Genomic DNA, 22,086 nt, shown 5'->3' with positions numbered 1-22,086 from the left:
GAGTAAGGTTCACACAGAAAGCAAAATGTCGCCCTTTTTCAGAATGTTCTATTGCAAGGTCAAAAGGTAAACGATGAGGAAGAACCCGAAGGAGATCATATGATGCGTTGCTTTGTCGTCAAATTCAACGGAATTAAGCCACCTTGTGAACGAAATGCTAGTCTTCGCAGGCCTTTCACAGGTCCGTTGTGTCAGCTTTAGCGGCCATCGGTCGAAGCTGTCATTTATCTCTTATTTCAAGATGGTACACCGGTAGGTGGTGACTGAGCAGATCGATATTAATTGGATTTATGAGATATATTTTACATCAGATAGAATCGGAAGTCAATACAGCAATAAATTCAATAGATCATAGTGAAAACGCAAACTATTATCGTTAGTCTTCATTCTTATTCCATCCATATGGCACTACATCATCGAAGCTTACGCTACCAGCTATCCAACTAGAACTCTAAGATCGAACAGCCTTACAGTATCAGCCGACACACTCTATATACGCCATTAAAATAATGGAAATTTTGCAAAAAATAGTTTAATTCAATCAACTAGAGGACGGCAATTGTTTCATTAAGGCATTAAGGCACCACTGCATTTAGGCACCGCTGCTATCAGACATCGGACGCCATTGAATATCTACATTATATCTATCTATCTATCTATCTATCTATATATTTGTATATATGTTGCCGTTCGAGCACTCTGGTGAGTCCACATTTCAATCCTCAGCAATGTGTAACCGTACCCTCTGTGCCCAAGTTCAGAGGTTGCCATAAAGCCATTATGGTGATAACCGGGAGGGCACATTATATAATTTGTGTGTATTATATATATATATATATATATATATATATATATATATATATATATATATATATATATATATATAATATATATATTATATATATATACCTGTCCAGTTCAATCTGATAAGAGTAACTGTGATCAACCAATAAAGCCCTATAGCTGTATCTCTTCACATTATTTTCGATAAGATGGTTTGAAATCAAATTTAATATGAAAATGCTTACCGAAGCGTAAGGATAGAATGGTCTTCAAACATTTGCGACGAACGCACAACTTAGATTTTAATAGTTAAACAATTTTTGACATGCAACTCAAATATAGCCACACGTACATGTGATAAACGCCTGAATTAATTTGACCAAATCCATTGCCGTTCTTCCAAGAATCACGAGTGAGTCACGTGTAAGATGAAAGCCATACAACCTGGATAACTGCTCTGGAGTCAAGGTCACAGTAGCCCTTTGATCGTTGTTTGTAGTACTATCATGCAAATACAGCGGTTACTTTTTCGAAGTATTTGTTTTTGAGAAATTGTGAAGTTCAACGCGGGTATTTCGACATATAAATATGCTATTTTATCGTATTTGAACAAAATTGTAAATCAAAATTCGGAGAGTAGAATAATAGCTCTTCGTATCCGCCCTAGGCAACGGTTTGAAAATTTCCAGGGCTTGATTTTTCTCTTTATTCACTTCCTGCCAGAATATCTCCCTGCTTTTCCTCTCAAAACATAAAACTCACCCACTCAACTGACTCTCTGTACTACAAAAGTTCCCTTGCGCATTTAGATATATTCACGAAAAAATACAGAATCACAATCGGCGCCTGTCCACTCGGCTCGCTGGCTGTTCGCTGAGTAGAAGAATAAAATTCCTCCGCCTGCTATTCAGGAAAATTACCCGTCTGTCTAGCAGTCACTTGCAAACGCCTTTTCCATGGACGCAATGCTTTGTTTGCTACCCCTGTCGTCAGATATGATGAGTTACAAAGGGGCGCGTTGTCATCAAAATTCGTTTTGTTACAAATTAGAAGGTTATGTGTGTTTTATCATGCCCTCCTCATGGCCCCTCACCAATGATATCCACCAAGTCAATGACACATTATGTAGTCCACGTTGTATTTAGGTAAGGTTAGGGGCAACCCCTTAATCTGACAAGCAGGGTGACCTTTTAACATCTTGGTCTCATGGAAAGACGGAATGAAACATTGATTTGCTTGTCCCCCATTTTCAATGGAAATGATTTGTTATGGCCAATTGTTTTTATCGTCAGACGGTTTTGCAAGTGAAATTTGGTATTCGCATTTGCAAAGCACTTGAATAATCGGAGACATACTGGCTGCGGGGATAACTTCCATTCTTGGGTCCGTGCGCAAAACCTCCTTTCAAAATTTCATCTACAGGTAGATAAACAACCTCAAAGGTGAATAATGGCATCGACTGACATTTAAACTTGATTTGGTTGGTAGTTAAATACAAGACAACAATGGTAGAGCTATCGTCAAAGGATTAGCTACAGATGTCGTCTTAACTTGACTCAAGATTAGACTCTATATAGGGATTACAGAACGTTCGCAAAATAGAGTGTTGAATTTCGATATCTTTTCGGCGATAATCTGACGGTTTTAGTCTTTTGATTTCAAGGTTCTCAATTTGTGTTTTCAGTAGACTCGGTGAATGAAACACGAACAAGACGTGTCTGCAACTAGTAAGTGCACCATTTGTGCTCAATTTTTGTTGTTGGGGGGATATATATATATATATATATATATATATATATATATATATATATATTATATATATATATATATATATATATATATATATATAATTCTGTGCAAACAAACACATGCTATGGGCTCTGAAATTTTTAAACACATTTCATAAATACATTGTTCGGCAACCGACTTGGAATTATGTAGTGTTTAAAACTCCGAATTCAGGTATGCCACTTACATTTCTCACAAGTAAGGCCAGAGCAATGCTGGCACAGTCAGTAATTACACGTCTGTCTTTTTGTGTCAAGTTCACACAGGCATTACGCATATCCCAAACCTTATTGTGATACCGACCCAGTTGGAGTGATTGATAAACATACTGTACACTGTAAGGAGAACTGGTGGGAGACATGTAATAGACATGTCCTGGACCAGTGAAGCAAGATTGTATTTTAACCTGAGCAATATATCTTGAATAGCGAGTCTTTTGCTTCATAGTGGAGATGACAAGGTTGATGGCTTTGATGAAATGCTGTCAAGCCCTTCAGAAGATTTGTTGCTGTAAGCGACACTTCTCACCAAAGTGCCGCGATACACAGGTTACCCAGCCGTAAAACTTTTATACAAATCTCAGAGAGTCTTGTAAATTACGATACGACGTGCACATCTGAGACAAAATGTAGACTGCCAGTCTGCCAGCAAAGTCGATAAAACGATGAATGGTAATACCAAACTAGACTTTTCTGATCTAATGGGACATTAGAATGCTTTTTTGATGCGCAGTCTCGATCAGATAAAATGTGTTTTCTCAACTGTGATATTGTTGCCGTGATCTTTGGGGAAATGCTATCAGGAGGGCATGCCGTGGCTTGCATATTTTAATATGAACCTACATGTAGCGTCCATGGGCAGTATTCCTTGGACACAATCCCGCATTTTGTGGAATAAAACGATTTAGATTTGGAAGGAATGTAGCACAGCATCATTTCTGTATTTCTTGACGATCGTAATAAGTTCAAAGCTGTACTTTGGTATAACCTGTCTTCTAATTTTCTCGGTTGTGTTGCAAATGTAAGCCATGATAGCGCTACGTCTGTACGGCGATGCCGTACTACTTTACTTTCATTCAACCAAGTCTTGTCCAAGGATGAGCTAGTTTATGACTCGGAGACAACTTTTGCCCTCAGGCTTACTGAATTTAGTAAAATAAAATGAAACCCATGAATTTCTGATTGGAAACACTCACAAAAAAACATCATTTCGAAATCAGAGGTGTAGCAACGAGAGACGATCGTGTGGGTGGTTAAAATCCGAGCCGTCCATTAAATATGGCGATGTTTTGTTCTGTATTGTACAGACTGTCTAACGATTAAGTGCCAGAAAGATGCTATTCACGTACTCTCCGACAATCAAAAGAAAAAAGCAGCTAGATTTTTCACATATGCGCGTTTTCTCGGCTGAAGTTATCAAAAGCGTTGCTGCTCTGATTGAAAAACTACGTGCAGCTCACACACAGCAACATTAATGCCCCCTTAGAATTTGTTTTCAAAAGCATCACCATATATAGAACAGATCCTAGACTCATTTACATCACGTTTTGTCAAAGTATTCAGAATTTTCTTCTTATAAAAGAGAACGTGGCAAAGGTGTCATCGTCAAACCTGCAAACATCTTCTCATAAACAAGTTTTCATTCCGCAAGAAATTGAACACACCGTTCTCGATTGAAAATCCTTAGCTCACGTGAGCTTAACTTCTAAAATGCTTCCAAGCAAACATTTTCAGATAAAAGAAAAATAATGTCCGAGTCGACTTACATACATACATACATACATTACGTACGTACGTACATACATACATACATACATACATACATACATACATACATACATACATACATACATACATACATACATACATACATACATACATACATACATACATACATACATACATACATACATACATACATACATACATACATACATACATACATACATATTTACATACATACATACATACATACATACATACATACATACATACATACATACATACATACATACATACATACATGCATGCATGCATACATACATACATACATACATACATGCATACATACTACATACATACATGCATACATACATACATACATACATACATACATACATACATACATACATACATACATACATACATACATACATACATACATACATACATACATACATACATACATACATTGTAGAGAATAAATAAATATACAATGTTTCTGTCTGTCTGTCTATCTGTCTGTCTGTCTTTCTTCCTTACGTCCTCGAATTTTTTCTGCATACTGAAATTCATTTGTTTTATGACTTTGTAATGAAAGTGTTCCTTTTCATGCTGTGTTTATTATTTAATAATGACTTTGTTAGGAACGCACGCACATCTTTACTTAGATTGCGTTGGACCCTCCTCCATCCCTCCCCCATCCCTCCCCGCATTTCAAACGCAAGTCCATTTAGCATGCAGGACTCAAGGTGTGTTGTGTATGTTAATGTTCATGATAAGAAACGCCTATAACGTTTTCCACAATGCAGGTTACGATGTCATCGATTTTGCACAAGTGAAAACAACTGTCCTGTCGTCTTGGAAGAAGAAGAAACAGCTGTCTCGTTGGTTGATCCTAACCTCCATTCTTGTAATCTGAGTTACAAACGTCTTTCCATTTGTGTACGGCTGTGTACATTTTTATCTGATGAGATGCATGTATCATAATTATCTGGAAATTAGGAAGACAACGTGTATATCTGTGCAGTTCATTGTTCATGGTTCATAGTTCATGTGAACCATGAACATTCAATAAGTGGTGCAGCCATAAACTGATGACGTCAATTCTTACATCGACAAAACTCAGAGGCTGTCATGGCGGCATTTACTGTCTGACCTTTTGTTGAGTTGCCATTTTTTTCTGCGGAAAAGGCATAACTAAAGGCTCTATATTAATCGTTCCAAGAAACTACTACTCCTTGCAATTAAAATTTATTATGATAATTTAAACGCATACAACACTGTTCAATGAACTTTATTTTGACGATCGTGTCAGCTAAAAGTTTGCGAGAAAACTCCGCATTAGTGTTTTAATATTTCTTCGGGTTTTTGTTCCTAACAAGGGAAAGTATAAAAACATAAGAGTGTGTCTGATGACACGACCGACCCTAGAAAAACCAGCCAACCTTTGACACTTTTTCGCATTTATAAAAAAAACCCGAGAACATTATCTAAATTTTACCGGATTTCATTGGTCTCAGCCAACAAAATGAACGTAACAATTGTTTGAATCTACCTACCTAGCCGGAGGCATTCTACGGAAATACACCCAGTCTTTATTCGGCCCAAGATATAAAAATCATGTAAATATATCTGTTATAAAACCTGTCTTCATGGAGGCCTCAACTAGATATAATTCTCAGAAACTTAACCGTATGATAATAACAAAGCTAACGATAACATTATCTATTGACAGCTACCTTTTAAAAATGATGGGTGGAAAGCAATATCTAAAATTTCGTCACACACATGTTTTATAAATATGAACAGATAAAGTCTCTATCACTGAACAAGCACATATTCTACTAATAAGTAGAGTCTTGTTTTCTCAAGCGAGGATATGCTAATTTTAAATTGTTGGCAAGCGTCCTTAAAAGGACATTCAGTCTGAACTTTATCTTTTTATTCTCTGAAAGATGTTATTATGCAGATTGTATATATACTCAAGAACTCATTTAAAATTCATTATTGGGTGCTAGATTACTTGCAGTAAGCTTATCATGAGTCCGCTTCAACTATATATATTTTAAAACTGAGTGGTAACCATAGTAATAAAGAGAAAAGATACCGATTTTCACATCTTTGCTAAAGAAGGCTTGAAGCTATTATTTGCTGTTGACGTATTGCCACGTGATCAGATATTGGAACAGCGACAAAGATGTGGCTGCATGAAAGTAGATCTCTCTCTCTCCCTCTCTCTCTCCCTCCCTCCCTCCCCCTCTCTCTCTCTCTCTCTCTCTCTCTCTCTCTCTCTCTCTCTCTCTCTCTCTCTCTCTCTCATCAATGGCTCAGAAACGCTTGCATGTTGACAAAAAGATGGTATGGGCTTAAGCTGGTTTAACATTCAGTTTTGACGAGGAGACATTTGACGGATGTTGCCAAACTCAAATCTCGACTACGTATTAATTGGACACAAAAATAGATTCAAAATACAACCAAATAACAGGATTGGAACTCACTTGGGATGATTTGATCTTCAAATTTTTCAAATTTCTCAAAAGTCTTAGGTGCCCTATAGCTGAATGTTGCGATATTACAAATTACTCATAAAAACATGTGTGTAACTCAAAAGAAAAGCAGATGAGCTTACATTTGCAGATTAAATCGAGGTTACTTCACCATCCAATTATCCCGAATTAGTTCCAATCGTGTTAAATTTAACCTTTGAAAGTAAGATATAAAAGACGATTTTGGCAAATTTTACTAATTTATACGTTTGGTAAAAATGATGATCACCTATGGCTGCATGGACAAATGAATTAAGGGGCAGTCTTCTCATTATTATGGTAGAGATCGTAATTAAGGCGAAGAAGATTAATGAATATCGCAGTTATTGATGTGGCACCATTGTGATGATTAAAGTGTTCATACAAAGACATCATTTTGTGTGCACTTTTGAAAGTCTCATGGTTGAATGGCTGTGTTTACATTCACGTTATTGCGAGCCAACTTTAAACTAAATGACCTTTTTCCCTACGAGTACAGGTCAAATCGATGTATTGAGAGTCTATAGTGTTAAGTATTGTCTGGCGACAGTGTAGCTTACATTCTGTTAGATAGATTCTTTATTTCAGTACTATTGGCCTTACATTCTGTTGTGTAGATCATTGAATGGCGATGGACAGAAAAGTAATTGGGAATTAGATTGTCAAAATAACGTCCTTTTTGTATTTGAGATTATTATAATCCTCATTATCATCATCATCTTTGGCAACAACAACAACTACAACAACAACAACAACAACAACAACAACAACATCATCATCATCATCATCATCATCATCATCACCAGTACTATCTTATCACTCGCAATGTGTACGTTTAATCATTAAATATTTATCATCACTCATTGAATTAACTCGTAGCCAGCATCCCTGACTAAATTTTAATACAGAGAAAACAATTAAAAACCGCACACACACCGTGAAAACACTGTTACCAAGTTAATTTGCTAAGTGTCTGTTTGGTATCAGCTAACGAGAATGAGTACCCTGAGAAACACTGGCTGTGACGGTAGATTCTGACTGGTGTATGCTTGATACAAGAGAAATTTGCATCGTAATGCCAAGTATATGTTTTGTTGGGATTGTCCGAGGAGGCAACACAGATGGTTCGAGAAGACCCTTATCAAGGCGGTAATTGGTCTACACAATAGCATGCTAATGAACCCTGGACCAAAATATTTTACCTATCAGGTCGATCAAACCTACCGGCCACGCTTGGCATCATAGTAAAACCTTCATCTTAATAATAGAATCTTCATAGGGGAAGTGATGAACAAAATGTTAAATTTATGTTGTCAAGATTATTAAAATGCATGTTTTTCTAAGGGTTCCTGTATCCACAGTGCATTCCTGGTCGTTTGTACATCTTAGAAACATATATACATATCGATGAGTTATCATGTATTGAAGCAGTAAGGAACTTCCTCATTCCCCGAGATACAGAAATCATGTTGTTAAGAAACGGAAGAAGCAGTCACTAACTCTGTACTTCTTTTTGTAAAGCACTGATAGTGTAAATGTATTGAGAGTTCTGTGTGAAATTGTACAGATCCAATAAGGTTGCTCAAATCACCAGACATTTCAAGACGATGATGTGTGTGCAAATTCAAACAACCCGTGCTTCAATTAAACTTCACGTTCGGTCTTCATACATTCACCAAATGCAATTTCTTGACAACGGCCTTTAAATCAAAATTGTACGGCCTTAGAACGCCTACGAAATGCCTTGTGCATCAGCGAATTCCTCTACATCACTGAATGTGTGGACTTACTGGATAATGGTATGGATATCACGTAACATGTAGTGCTATACATTGTTGAGAATTCGTTGGCGGAGTGGAATAGTTTCAATGCATTCATTAGGTGACTAAAATTCATATGGCGATACAATGTCAGCTTCAAAGCTCCGAAGGAAGCAAGTCAGTCTACAAGAAACACAGCATTTTCTAGAATTTTGACACTCTAAGTTACTCTAGTTGCCGGTCTCGGGTACTTAGGCAAAGACTATTCTATCATAAACTTTTGTCCTGTAGGATCTTTGCTGTTAATGCCTTCGGTTCTCAAAGAAGAACGTTATTCAATTTATCAGGAGGGTGGCACTGCGTCGTCGCTACTTTATCGATTCACTAAAGATCATTCGGAATAGCTTCAAAGCAAATACTCTATGCGGGAACTTTCATATCACCCACAGCAATACGTAGGACATCTCTATATGAATCGAAAATCGCTGAAATTTGTCGTCATAAGTGCATTTCATAGAAGCTTGAAGGTACCTATATCTTTTAATTCTTCGTAATATTTATTTTCGAAATTAAACCAAAAAAGTCGTACTGTTTTTTCTTTCATCAACTACCGTAAGCTGTTACGCCAAGGAAGTCACGAATCAGCTGTGGAGACACGAAATTCATATCGGGGGTTTCAGAGAATGGCCATGATTTGCTGTGGGCGCTCTCCTGCTTTGGCGCCTCCACATTAAGACATGCACCTCCTAACTACACTGTGCGGGTGTCACGTTGAAATACCTGAAGAGTAGCTCTAAGCAATACTTTGTAAAGGTCACCAATATCATAGCATAACAGTTGTATACTCAATTCACTTATCACGAAATATTGTAGAAACAACAGAATAATTTATTGTAGAAAACAACAGAATAAAAACTACTCGACAATCTCCGAACTGCTCTTGCACAATGCCTGAGAGAAAATGAGATTTCTGGAACAGTCTCTAACCGTGTTCTGTCATTTTCCCCGAGAATGCCACAAGATGTAGCCAACTTAAACATGCAAAACTTAAAGCCCTAAAGAGTATTTTAGAGGAAATGAATCGTTGAGGTCAGAATGCTCAGTCAAAGGTTAAACTTGGCGCGTATACGTTAGATCTTGTACAAAAACAACCACAAACAGCATAATCCTCGGGGATTATCTTTCTTTTAGTCATCATTGATGCTAAACCTTGTGATATCACATACCATGTGGCGCTGTTTCGGGCGCTGCAAGTTTATAATCATGAATTTTGACAGAAATAACAGAGAGCAAAAATGAATTTATCAATGTGTTGCTCACAGCCATGCACTGCACTGTAACGAAGTTTTGGAAATTACTTCATCAAACTTTTGGTGCACTTCATGTCATTGACCCTTGTCAATAGGCTGGTTTTTGTTCAAAAATGGTTGGATGGAATGAAAAATATGTTTTGCATCCTCTCTTTCCATCTATTGCAAGGATAATCGAACATAGTCTGTTTTGTGTACGTCTATTCGAAAGAATTAACAAGTGCAGATTTACGAATACATTTCTCTTTTTTACCAAATTTGTAGCGATAATGCTCATTGAACAGTGAAAAATAAACGGCGAAATAATTCTCAGGGGAAATGACAAATATAGCGTCAATGAAACTCGGCCCACATTTGATTCGATGTTGCAGGCCTGAATGAGTATACTTATATAAATAAGTTTACCCCTGGGAACATGCATACCAAGTTTCAAAACAATTGGACGAGCGATTTCAGAGAAAATGATTATTCGACCACAAATGCTAAACTTTGCCCAAAAAATACAGATATGAAATTTCAGCACAATTTTAACAAATCCAACAGAAGACAACCATAGAATAAAGAGTATCAAGTTTCAAAGCAATCCGACAGGGACTTTGGGAGAAAGTGATTTTTGACCAAAAAATGGGAAAAACTGACCAAAAAATACAACAATTAAAATTGCACCTCAATTTGAACAAATCTGACAGGGGACAACCCTAGGATCATACATATCAAGTTTCAAGGCAATGGGATGAGCGCTTTCAGAGTAGAAGATTTTTTGACCAAAAACGGGGAAAATTGTCTAAAAATACAACTATTATAATTTCACCACAATTGTAACAAATCTAACCCAAGTCACCATAAAGAGCCTGCATACCAAGTTTCAACTAAATCTGGCCTGTGGTTAGAAGAGTTTTAGCAATTTGCAGGATTTTCCCTTTTTACCTCATTTGCATATTTTTGACACTGACATGTCCATTGTACACAAAATTCTAAGATGGTTGGTGTTGCAATTTCGGAGTTTTTGATGTGGGCAGACATACACCCGCACATACATACATACATACATACATACATACATACATACATACATACATACATACATACATACATACATACATACATACATACATACATACATATATATATATATATATATATATATATATATTATATATATATATATATATATATATATATATATATATATATATATATATATATATATATATATATATATATATATATATATATATATATATATATATATATATATATTATGAGGTTATTACGAAAATACCGCAAAGGATGCACGAGGACATCGGCGCAGCGTATCGCCCGACGCGAAGCGGAGGTCGATGCGTGGCGCCAATGACCGAGTGCATCCTTTGCGGTATTTTCTTGATAACCTTATTATTATACATCTTACATTTGTGACTTGGGCATCAAAATGTCAGAGTAATGACCGTTTTCATGCAATGTCAACAATTTTTCTTCCGATTTATAGCGCCAGTGTGGAACGCTACCTCGGACGCGCTTCTGCAAGTTATGGATAGTGTGTGTGCACTACACACGTTCGTACAGAGCGCGCGCAAGACATGTTCTGGCACTCGTCCAATGGGTCCCTTGAAACCGTTCAACAGTGAACGCGCAGATACACCCCAAGGGGATGGGGCGCCTTGAAACCCGTACGTGTTACGGAACGGGCGTTCCTTACGGCTTTTTTTAGCGCACGTAAGTGCATTTCCGGGCATTGCTTTCAAGCTGAGAACAAATATTTCATTCCATACGACCTTTTTCGGGCTACAAGCGTACCTATGAATATTTCTGGAAAATGATTCAATGACACGGTTTTGCGTTGTAGCCAGCGTAGCATGTTGTTTTTCCTCAAAACGTCATCACAAGAAAAATGTTCTTCACAGCAGTTAATTCAGGCCTTCTCGGTGATTTGCACAAAATTAGCATACATATTATTGAAATTATTGCTAGCGGTTTTCAAGTACTCACTTGTATTTGTCAATTTCAGGGCTATAAGATTCTCATTTACTTTATGAAAACATTGAAACATACAAAGTAAAAATAAAGGTGCAGTTATTGTTACCTTCTCACTGTCATATATCTATTCCTACCCTACCACTAACTGAGTAAATCCCTAACCCTCTTATAACTTACTATTATCATTACCCTAGCCCTTGCCTATTCCTACCAAACCTTACACTCAACAAATAATTATTGATGAAATTATGAATAATAATAGTACAATTGAAAGTTTATCGACAACCAAAATCATAGCTTACAAAAACTGTAATCCTGACGTAGACTTCACCATTATGTATCCTGACATAAACAAGTATGGCAGTGAGATCAGAATATATCTCAGTTCTGATGTTGTATCTTCATGGACGGCGTAATAGAGCTCCAAGAATTCTTCAGTCAAAACCACTAACAAGTGCAGATCCCCGGTTATATTTCTCCAATTTGTATTTTTGTTTATCAAAAAAATGTAAAATTCAAATGTATTGACATTCATATTCACTACGAAATTGTTAATCGGGATTGTTTATAACCTCCTGCACACGATATGATTGATACTTTAGAACAAGAAAATTACAATATATTGCAATGATCTGAATCAATCAATCAATCAATTAAGACGACGACAATAACAAATACATTGCAATCTATGTAAGCTGTTTTACTGGCTGTAAGTCAATCATTGTCCGTCACAAGATGGGCGACCATTGAAAGGTTAAAAATGTTGTCAATTTCTTTGGTTGCGTTTGTTGTAGGATGACGCGGTAGCAAGTATAGAAGATGCCAACTGGAGTGCTCCCTAAGTTTTTGAGATACATGGTGTAGATACATCGTTTTGGAGCATACATTGCTTAACAACAAATTTAATCCATTAAAGATGTAGGAATCTGATTGAGACTGACTGAAGTATTGACATTTATTGTCGGTATAGATTTCTAAAATGTTGCCGCAATGGTTTAAAACTGTGTGAAGAATCAAATGGGTTGTCGGTCAGGCAATAAAAATATATCACAACATGATTATCAAAAGTGTTGAGAAAAAAACTGCTGAGCTTACAGTTTTTCTCAAAGTCTTTTACATACCGATTTATGATCATCGCTTTTCACCTTGAAAATTCTAATCTCATAATTCCATAAACTACAAGAAAACTCTTACGGAATTTCTTTAACATCAGAGCACGCTCCAAACCAGCGCCCTTGTAATTTTAGAAAACAAGTTTGGTGAAGTCGTTTCAGATTATCACTTCACTGATTAACCAGAAATAGATGTAAAAAAGCAAAATTTTCCGCTTGTTTTTAAAAAGCGATAAAGCAAAAGCAAAACGACGTTTCAGAGTAAAAACGCAGTTTGGTTCTCAATTTGTTGTGACAAGTTCAACATTTCACTACCCCAGTTAAAGGAGCTTTACAGCGCAAAATGTTCGAACCGAAACAAAAATGACCTCACGCGTATTTTGCGATAATCTTCTCAATTCCTTCAAAGTCAGTTGTTGACCGTGTGATTTTCTTCAACTTAACAAAGGTTATCGCAGATATAAACTCAACTTTCCGGAACTGGACATTTTAATTCCCTGATAGCCGTTGGAGCAGATAAGCAGTGCTTTGCGAAATCTGCCCGGAAAACAAATATTGTTCTCAATCCCCTGCTTTCGTTGAAAACAGAATGTCCTTCACCTGACTTCACCTGTTGCGACACGCTGTGCACACACTCTTAGTGCTTTGCTGCGTTTGTAATGATTTTTTCAAAATCAAGAAGCTTTGTCTGTAGCGCCATCATGGGTAGGTTATAAATTTCACCTTATACGTTTTCGGGAAAACAGACCCGGTAAGTGACATGTTATATATACTTGCAGTTTTACGTCGACTTATCTTTTCAAAGCAATGCACGTTCACCAAATGAAATTAGCAAAATACTGAAAACTGCAGACTGACACAACTCACAGAAAAGCACGCTTCCAACTAACATAATGTACTTAAACTTCCACAACAATGGCAATTAATTACACATTTTCGTTTATTTTCTTAAAATCCATCAGCACCACAACGTTCAATACGTCTCAATGGTGGACATGTCATTTATGTTTTGTCTCGAAGTAAGTCTCCTGATGATTTGTTTTTCTTATGAAGGATTCCGGTGTATGGCGTGTGACTTGTGTCACAAGACGATGTTTCTTCTCATTTAGTACCAAACCCGGAGGATAGACAGAGGACTGTACAAACCACCCTACTGATTTAGACATTTAGATCCACACTATCCTACTAAGCAGGTAAAGTAATTTCAGTGAAAAAAGAAGATACAGTTTTACACATCCTCTTCATGTCTTTGAATTAATTCTTACCAAAAATTGACAAAACAGATGTCAAACCGACCTTTGAGATTAAACCACAACATTGGCCGTTTTTTATCGAGTGTGACAAGCTCAACGTTTTAATCCCCGAATTACTACAGAATTTTACATCACAAAGTGAAGCATCTAAAAGTATTACATCCGAAACAAAATCGACCTCACATTTTTTGCAATAATCTCTCGCTTCGTCCAAGGACATTTGTTGAGAATGCGAGTTTGTTAAACTTTAACAAGATTATCGTTGTATATACATACACAACTTTCCCGAACAGAAAATTTTAACATCTTGTATAGCAGTTTAAGCAGATCATCCTTGTTGGCGAGAAAACAAAAACAAAGGCCAGTCTTTATCGCCTTTACATTCAAACATATTTTTTGTAGGGTCTATGATTCAAAACAGATCGTCCTTCAGTTGAGTGTATGCACACACCCTCAGCTGCTACACACACTCTGAGTGAGGCTACCCATTTCTCCATGATCCGTACACACATAGATCACTCACTGATCTTAAGCAAATTTCTTCTGTACACAGAACTGCTCCGTCCATATTTCAAAATAATGGCAACATAGTTTTGATAATCATAATTTTCTGAATTCTCACAGTGAATAATGAGAAGATTAACGCCTTTTCCGCGGAGGAGATAGCAATTTGGAATTTTATCGACATAGATTTTTAACAGCCATACACAATATCGTAAAGGAAACTGGGGGATAGGTTGCATCTGTGCTGGCAAAAAAAAGGTATTGATTTGTTTGTAACAAAGGAAATTTGCATTTCTGACAGGTGTATGATGAGACCATCTTAATTGCTGATAACTTTACCTTGACAAGTGTACAATTTTCAGCACCTCCAAACATCGACTTCTTATTCAACTTACTTTTTGAATTTTAACATAACCAATAATTTTGGAACATAGTCCTTAAAGTAAATTGTAAGTTTCAAATTGTTCAGAAACTGATAATATTGAAGAAGCCTTTAGCAAATAATGTCTGAGTGAACAAATCAAGGGGAATTATGGGTTGCCTCACTTCAGTATAGATTGTGACACAGTTCTTACATTCTTTTAAATGTCAGGAGGTTTATATAGCGCCCTCAAAGGTAGGCGATACATTTCTGCTCGTAACTTTTTAGGAGAGGGCGACGCAGAGTGACATCGAAGCATTTGTACTTCAATACAGGTCTTAGAAACAATATATATTCATCAAATATGTTAATAACTGTAACGTTGGCAACCGGGCGGTGAAGACTTTGAGTAAAATGAAAAAAAAATCGTGCTTCCGGACAATACAGTATACTTTTTATTGACATGTACTCACTTCCTTTCAATAAAAAAACAATATATTATATGTTTCATTTTTTTTCAAAATTACAGGCTTTGAAATTATCTTCAAGCTTTAATAATGAATGAGAATGAGTGCCAATACCTTTTGCATTAGTTTAATTGCTTTCTTTGGTGTCAAGCGCCGTTTTACATCCTACCAAAGCAAGTCTAGACCAGTTGGCCTGGAAATAGAACCTGAATCGCATCGTCGACTCACAAGGGGCAGAATGGAATGAACATATCGAGGTATTAATAGAGCAGGATTTGTCATTTATCATCAAGTAGATTGAGACGTTTTAACGGAATAGACAAGGACGCACAACAATGCTGCTCGCCAATAAAATGTGTTCGCAAGCTGTTTCTTCCTGACTGCCGGACGGAACTGAATGGGGAAAGTGTGGGCGGGCTATTGTTATCATTGGCGGTTGGATTAATTCTGCTATTTTGCTCAGCCAGTAAAATGGAAAAAAAAGTCGTTGGAAAATTAGGTTGTTAAGATACACATTTGGGGTTAGTGTTTCCGATTGAGAGAGGGCGCAGTCTTTTCGTGTTATAGAGCCAGCGGGTTGGTCTCCAGTAAAGAGACAATACAGTAGCGCTGGGATGAATTATTATTCAAAGTATGGCGGCAAAATCGTGCGAATACGTTATTTCTCCATCAAATTTTCATTTTGTCAAGATTACCTGCATATATTGCATTAATTTTATAAGTGTAATACTCGTCACTACTCCGTCTCGAAATCTGTATGTTGGCTGTCTCCATGGCAACGAGCTCAGAATGCTCGGGTTAACATGAATTAAATAAGCTGGCACTGGACAGCCTATCCAGTAAAACACTGTGACGCCATTATCCACATCCACAATTGCTCATTGATGCAAATTTGTCAGCCAGTGCTGGCAAAACTGCGGCTCTTTACCTCTCAACGATGATGGCGCACCACCACCAAAGCCCAGCATGTTTGAGGTTTTGCAGTGCACGTAAAACGCTTTATCGTTCGTAGCAAAGTGAATCATGCTTTAATCCCCCACGAACGTTACTCAATGTAAATTATCACAAAATCGACATAATATACAGGTCTATAATACACAAGTATGTCGTTTGATGTCGTAATCTGGCACCGATTTCATCAGACATCATAAACGTTATATCGTACGATTTTAGTACTTCAAAGCTGGCATTATCACATACATCGCAACCGAGAGGCACAGAATACGGACGCCCCCTAGCAAACATGCGCACAGGAGAAGCAAAGACATGCATACATCCTCGCTTTCTTGTCATTTCATTTCCTCTTGATATAACGTATGCGAAAAAAGATTACTTTTGCGAAAAATATGGGTGGAATTTGATTTTCAATAGGATATAATCAAATTATTCATACAAGATTGAGTTGTATTTTGTGCTCATCTACCCGATAACGTCTGTCTGCATGGCATTGTTTTGAAAACACATGACACGTCGCAAGCATATGGCACATGTTTGCCGAGATTAAAAATCCTATGCACCTTATGTACCATCTGTGATATCCCTCCTAAAATCTGCTCGTTTACAGTGTATGGATATGCAAATTAGCAGGCGTGTTGTCCAGTAACCAAGGATATCATTTATTAAGAACGTTAACTGGTACTATCAGGCAAACCGCGTGCGTTTCATTTTTTGAGATAGAATTATCAGAGAATTTCTATCTTAGGCCTAGAAACCGTGACGCTATGGCTCTTCCTAAATCACTCTGTCGACTTGTAAAGTACACAGTATTTTTCGTTTTCGGTGCAAGTCTCCTGCCCCTAGTTTTACACCGAGTGGGGCAAAGTGTCGAACCGGAAAACGCTAGAGAATACCACATCGACCCGGACAGTTGGAGTCCTTCAAGTTCCGCTGCGAACATGCACAGCCACCTGTCAGAGGTAAGCGTGTTTGCTTCAGGCAATTAACAGCGTATTAAAGAACAATTTCGTATGCTTATTCGCGACAATGCTGGAATCTGCACTGTACATTTAACTTCTAAAAATAATTGTAGTCATAAACATCTATCGGGGGAAGCATATTGTGTACCTAGTATTTTATTTGAATTTCAACATTTATACAAAGAAGGAAACAGGAATAAAACAGCAACACTCTCACATCGTTACATAGAATAATGAATGACCTTTCACACGATACAGTCACGTGACTTGCTCTGAAATTGTATATCGGTGTTTGATTTTGCATTTGCAATAAAAATCGCTATTGTGATCAACTCTCAATTAAGAAACTTTTATCGGAAATTTGTTGTCTTCTCGCTGATTTAGATCAACATTGTCTGACATGGTTGACGTGTCCGACCAGACAGTTATGACCGAAGTAATTTAAATATGATGTATATGTACATTGTGAGGTCGATTATATTTTATGGATTGCATATACAGTGCACGTATATAGGAGGGATGTTAAATACCGATACTGAAAAAATTATGTGTATATGTGTGTATATGTGTGTAGAGGTAAAAGGAGATAATAATCGTTAGGAATAGTTTGGTTGGCAATCTCAATCCAACGCTTGCCCTTGTCCTCTAGGAAACAGGGTTACCCTGGACGGACGTGAGTCATTTTATCATGGTCCTTTGGGGTAAGAGATATTTAACGTCCATGCAAAACTAACAGAACAAGCTATGCAGTTCAGTAATAATGTATGTCATAGCATAACACTGCGTTTCTTTGATTTATTAAATCACAGAGAAACCTACATCCCCTTCAATTCAAATTTATTCATATCAATCGTCGATATGCGACATATGTTTACAGACATAAAGGTGTTAATATCATACCTTCACATTTTGCGTTCCTGGGGTCTGACGTCATCTTTTACAACAAAATTATTTTTATTGCACATGAGCTTGTGGACAAAGTTTACTGTGATGTTGGAGGAAATTCACAAAACGCGTTCACAAAGGAATGTAATAGTGTGTTCCAACTAAAGAACATATTTTATGCCACGTCACATCTCGCTACCCAAATAAGACGCGCTAAAGGATTACAGACGACAAACGAGCGGTGCAAGTGTGCATTCATTACTCTTAAAACAGTTCTTTTACGAAAGTGTACAAAGTGTATGTCTCACAATAAATGAGTCCAACAGAGGTGTAATCGTAGAGGATTGTGAAATTGAGAAATGACCGTATTGTGCAATATCTCTTTCAGGATTACACATACAAGTTTGGTGTGAGTCGACTTTTCAGCAGACTTTGGATGTCTCAGCAAAGAATGTTGTATTCCATGCCGCAATTCATCATTGGCGGTCCAACTTCCCGCCATCAAAATTTCAAGATCGCTCTACTCTACGCACTTTATCACAAAAGAGCTGTCGTTGCCACACCTTTCGCAAATTTTTACTACAAAGAAAGTGGGGATGAGCAGTTCTGGTGGAGTTTTAATGAAACTTTTGATGTTGAGAAACTGGCCGAGATTATCCCGCTTGTTTCGACGCAGTACTTCAGTTATCAATGTTGGGGACGTGCAATGTTGCTGGCAGAACCACACGTCACCAGACACGATGGCTACGAACGTGACTTTAACCAATCACGGCTTCACATGCTGCAGAAAGTTCATATCGAGGTCCCAAAGCTTCCCGCCCTTTCCAAAAACTTTCGGATGGTTGAATGGCGCTTCAGAGCTGCTGACAGCGACCCCTGCCTGTGCATGTACAAACCGAGCGAGATGGCACACCTGGTCGGGGCTGAAATTCCTGAGAGTCTGCAAAAAAAGTTGACCACGCTCATTAACCAACACTTGACCAGGGCGCCGTATATTAGAAAAGAAGCTGACGAGATAATAGAATATGTAAGAAATTACGGACCTTATATAGCCATTGAATGGAAAGATACCGGTTTGGACATGTGAGTAAAACATATGTAATATCAAGATGTGCTACAGAGATAATAAAGAAAACCTTTTTACAGTAGTAAATAAATTTAGACCTAACAAAATATACCGTATGGAATCCTTGAAATGAAATTGCAAAATGAAATGATGGGAATATTCAGGCACTGCAAATTTCAGCATGAGCATAAGGTCCATCAATTTTTCACTGAGTGATACCTAATCATCTGATGTGTGGGGCGGCATAATATATAGTACAGCCTCAAACAAGGGATTTGCCCGACGTAATGGGCGTAAATGGTCACCTGCCTCGAGGGTATATGACTCTCTTACGTAGTTTTCACTCCAATTTTTTGATTTATTTGCGAATGACATGTCAGACGAAAATCCGCCAAAAATAGAACGATTCTAATCGTCAAACGGCGAATCATTGATATATTTAAATTATGATCATGCGATATATCGATTATTTTCTTGAATACTTCTCTAAAACACTGGCTCTCTGTGTTAAACATGTAATTCGATTATTTTTAAATCCCAAAGTTGTTAAGTTGAAAATAGTTCCGGGTCACTTTCAGTCACATGGTGACTCTGCGGCCTGCTTGGTCATCAACAAGTTACTATTGAATCCTTTCAGAAGTATGTCTTTCGATATATAGGGCATGTGATAATGTTAATATGCCTTAAGGTTTGTACAACGTATCAGCCCTTCCTAGTGTAATCGTCCTAAGTAGCAGTTCAGATACGAAAAAGTAGTTCTGATGAGACAAATATGTATGCATTGACAAAGGCAAATATCTTTTCAAAAACAAAAATTCAAGTCAGACTTACAGAATATTTTCCCATGTATGTACTATAGCGGCTCAACTGCAACACTAAATACATTCATCATTAGTTTCACATTTTAGCGTTGGTCGATGTCCTTGCTATGTTAAAGCCCCAATAATGCTAACTTTTGATGATAATTTCACCATTTCTATTTTGAATGTGAACCATAATTTCTTGTTCTTCTCCCCAAAGAATGTTGATATACACAGTATCCAGCTTGTCAACTCAGCCCCTGCGGTTGTAAACTACATTGTTATTGCTGAAAAGTGACTTCTGGTCCGGACTAGAATTCAAATGTAAACAATAACCATGCATTTTACTCATACAGACACTAAGTTGACAAGCTCAATAGTGGGTGTTTCAACATTCTTTGGGGAGTAGAATAAGAAGTTGCAATTGATTTATAAAATAAAAATAATGAAAAAAATCATCGAAAGTTAGCATTTCTGGGGCTTTAAGAAAAAAAAAGATTACATTCTAACTATTACTTCTTGTATCACATTTTGTTCAGGAAGGATGTTACCGCCGCCATAGCAAAATATATGAAAAAACATAAAGTAGAGGTCGCCTACATCGTACACCCGTCATTTCTAACTGAGGTAAGGCACATTAGGTGTAGTATAACGTAAAGTTCTTCCATTTTCACACTTTTCTCACTCAAAAGAATTTTAAATTTCTGCAAAATTTGTTTCTTCTACTGATCCCCTCGGTTGAATATGACTTCACTCGGGTTGTTACTGGGCCTACTCGCTCAGCATCAGCACCTGAAACGTTAACTGATCGCATCTTTGTATCACACAAAGAGAATACTACATAAAGCTTTGTGGTTAATTCCATCAGTGAATAGGTACTTTTCTCTATGTGTTACGAGAAAAGCTTCAGCGACGAGCATGAACACTGTGGGTACGATCAAATACAAATGTTTTAAGAACTTCACGAAATCAAGTTTCTGTGATGATTTGTGTTCCAAACCATGGACTATAGTTGACGCATTTGATGATCCCGAGGATTGGATGTATGACTATATGGTTGATGCGCATGCTCTAATTAAAGAAAAGAGAGTGAGCTACAAAGGAGGTCCAGATTGTTGGACTGACGAAATACCAATAGCCATGTCTCAAAAGGATAAAGCAGAGAAAAAGAAAATCTTTGAAAATGTTAATCACTCATATTTCAGGCTCAATGCGTTTATTATCGGTCAGTTTTAGAAAAGGGTCGGTGTGCAATTAAGGATTTCTGGAACCATATACGGGAACTAGTCGTGGGTAAGAAATCCTCAATACCTCTGAGTATGATTATAAATGGTAACGAATTAAATAACCCGAGTTCCATGACCTCAATCCTTGTTTTTACCAGTTGTTGATAAATATGCGACCAAAAGCAAAGAAGAATCAAATAATTTCTGTCTAGACAAGCTTTACAATTTTGTATCCGTAAACCAGATATCTCAATCGTATTTCTGCATTCCAGAATTAATCATACAGTTAGTGAAAAACAACCCAAGTCATTAGATATCAAGAAGGCTGCTGGTTTGCATGGGTTGCAGGCAAAGTTTCTAATCAGTTCAGCAGATGCCATAGTCCCATCTATTACAGGCATTTTACATGGTAACCTTCGCTTGGGTACGTTCCTGGCCCTATGCAAACGTGCTAAGGTGACCCCATTACATAAAAGTGGGAGTGTAAGTGACCCTAGTAATTATCGGACAGTGAGTGTCTTAACAGTTTTGTCAAAAGTGTTGGAGCGACATATCTATGATCATTTAATCTTTTATTTGCAAGACAATAATCTACTTCAAGGCAAACGATCTATATTTAGAGCTTTTCCCTC

The 22,086-nt window shown here is 37.2% G+C and overlaps 1 protein-coding gene and 1 long non-coding RNA gene across 3 annotated transcripts in view; both read left to right on the top strand.

The window, feature by feature from the left end:
* The window catches only part of LOC139126325 (uncharacterized), a 426,578-nt gene that overhangs the window by 197,225 nt on the left and 207,267 nt on the right, over positions 1-22,086 (top strand). The gene's annotated exons all lie outside the window — the stretch shown is intronic.
* LOC139126344 (uncharacterized) overlaps positions 17,170-22,086 on the top strand; it is a 7,290-nt gene continuing 2,373 nt past the window's right edge. Inside the window, exons 1-3 of the mRNA XM_070692413.1 lie at positions 17,170-17,477; positions 18,751-19,445; positions 20,768-20,855. Coding sequence (XP_070548514.1) covers positions 17,283-17,477; positions 18,751-19,445; positions 20,768-20,855 — 978 coding nt within the window. The 5' untranslated portion in view covers positions 17,170-17,282. The remainder of the gene's footprint in view (positions 17,478-18,750; positions 19,446-20,767; positions 20,856-22,086) is intronic.

The sequence above is a fragment of the Ptychodera flava genome (assembly GCF_041260155.1).
Source record: "Ptychodera flava strain L36383 chromosome 3 unlocalized genomic scaffold, AS_Pfla_20210202 Scaffold_27__1_contigs__length_13241970_pilon, whole genome shotgun sequence".
Classification (NCBI taxonomy): domain Eukaryota; kingdom Metazoa; phylum Hemichordata; class Enteropneusta; family Ptychoderidae; genus Ptychodera; species Ptychodera flava.
This window is presented reverse-complemented; position numbering and strand designations above follow the sequence as displayed.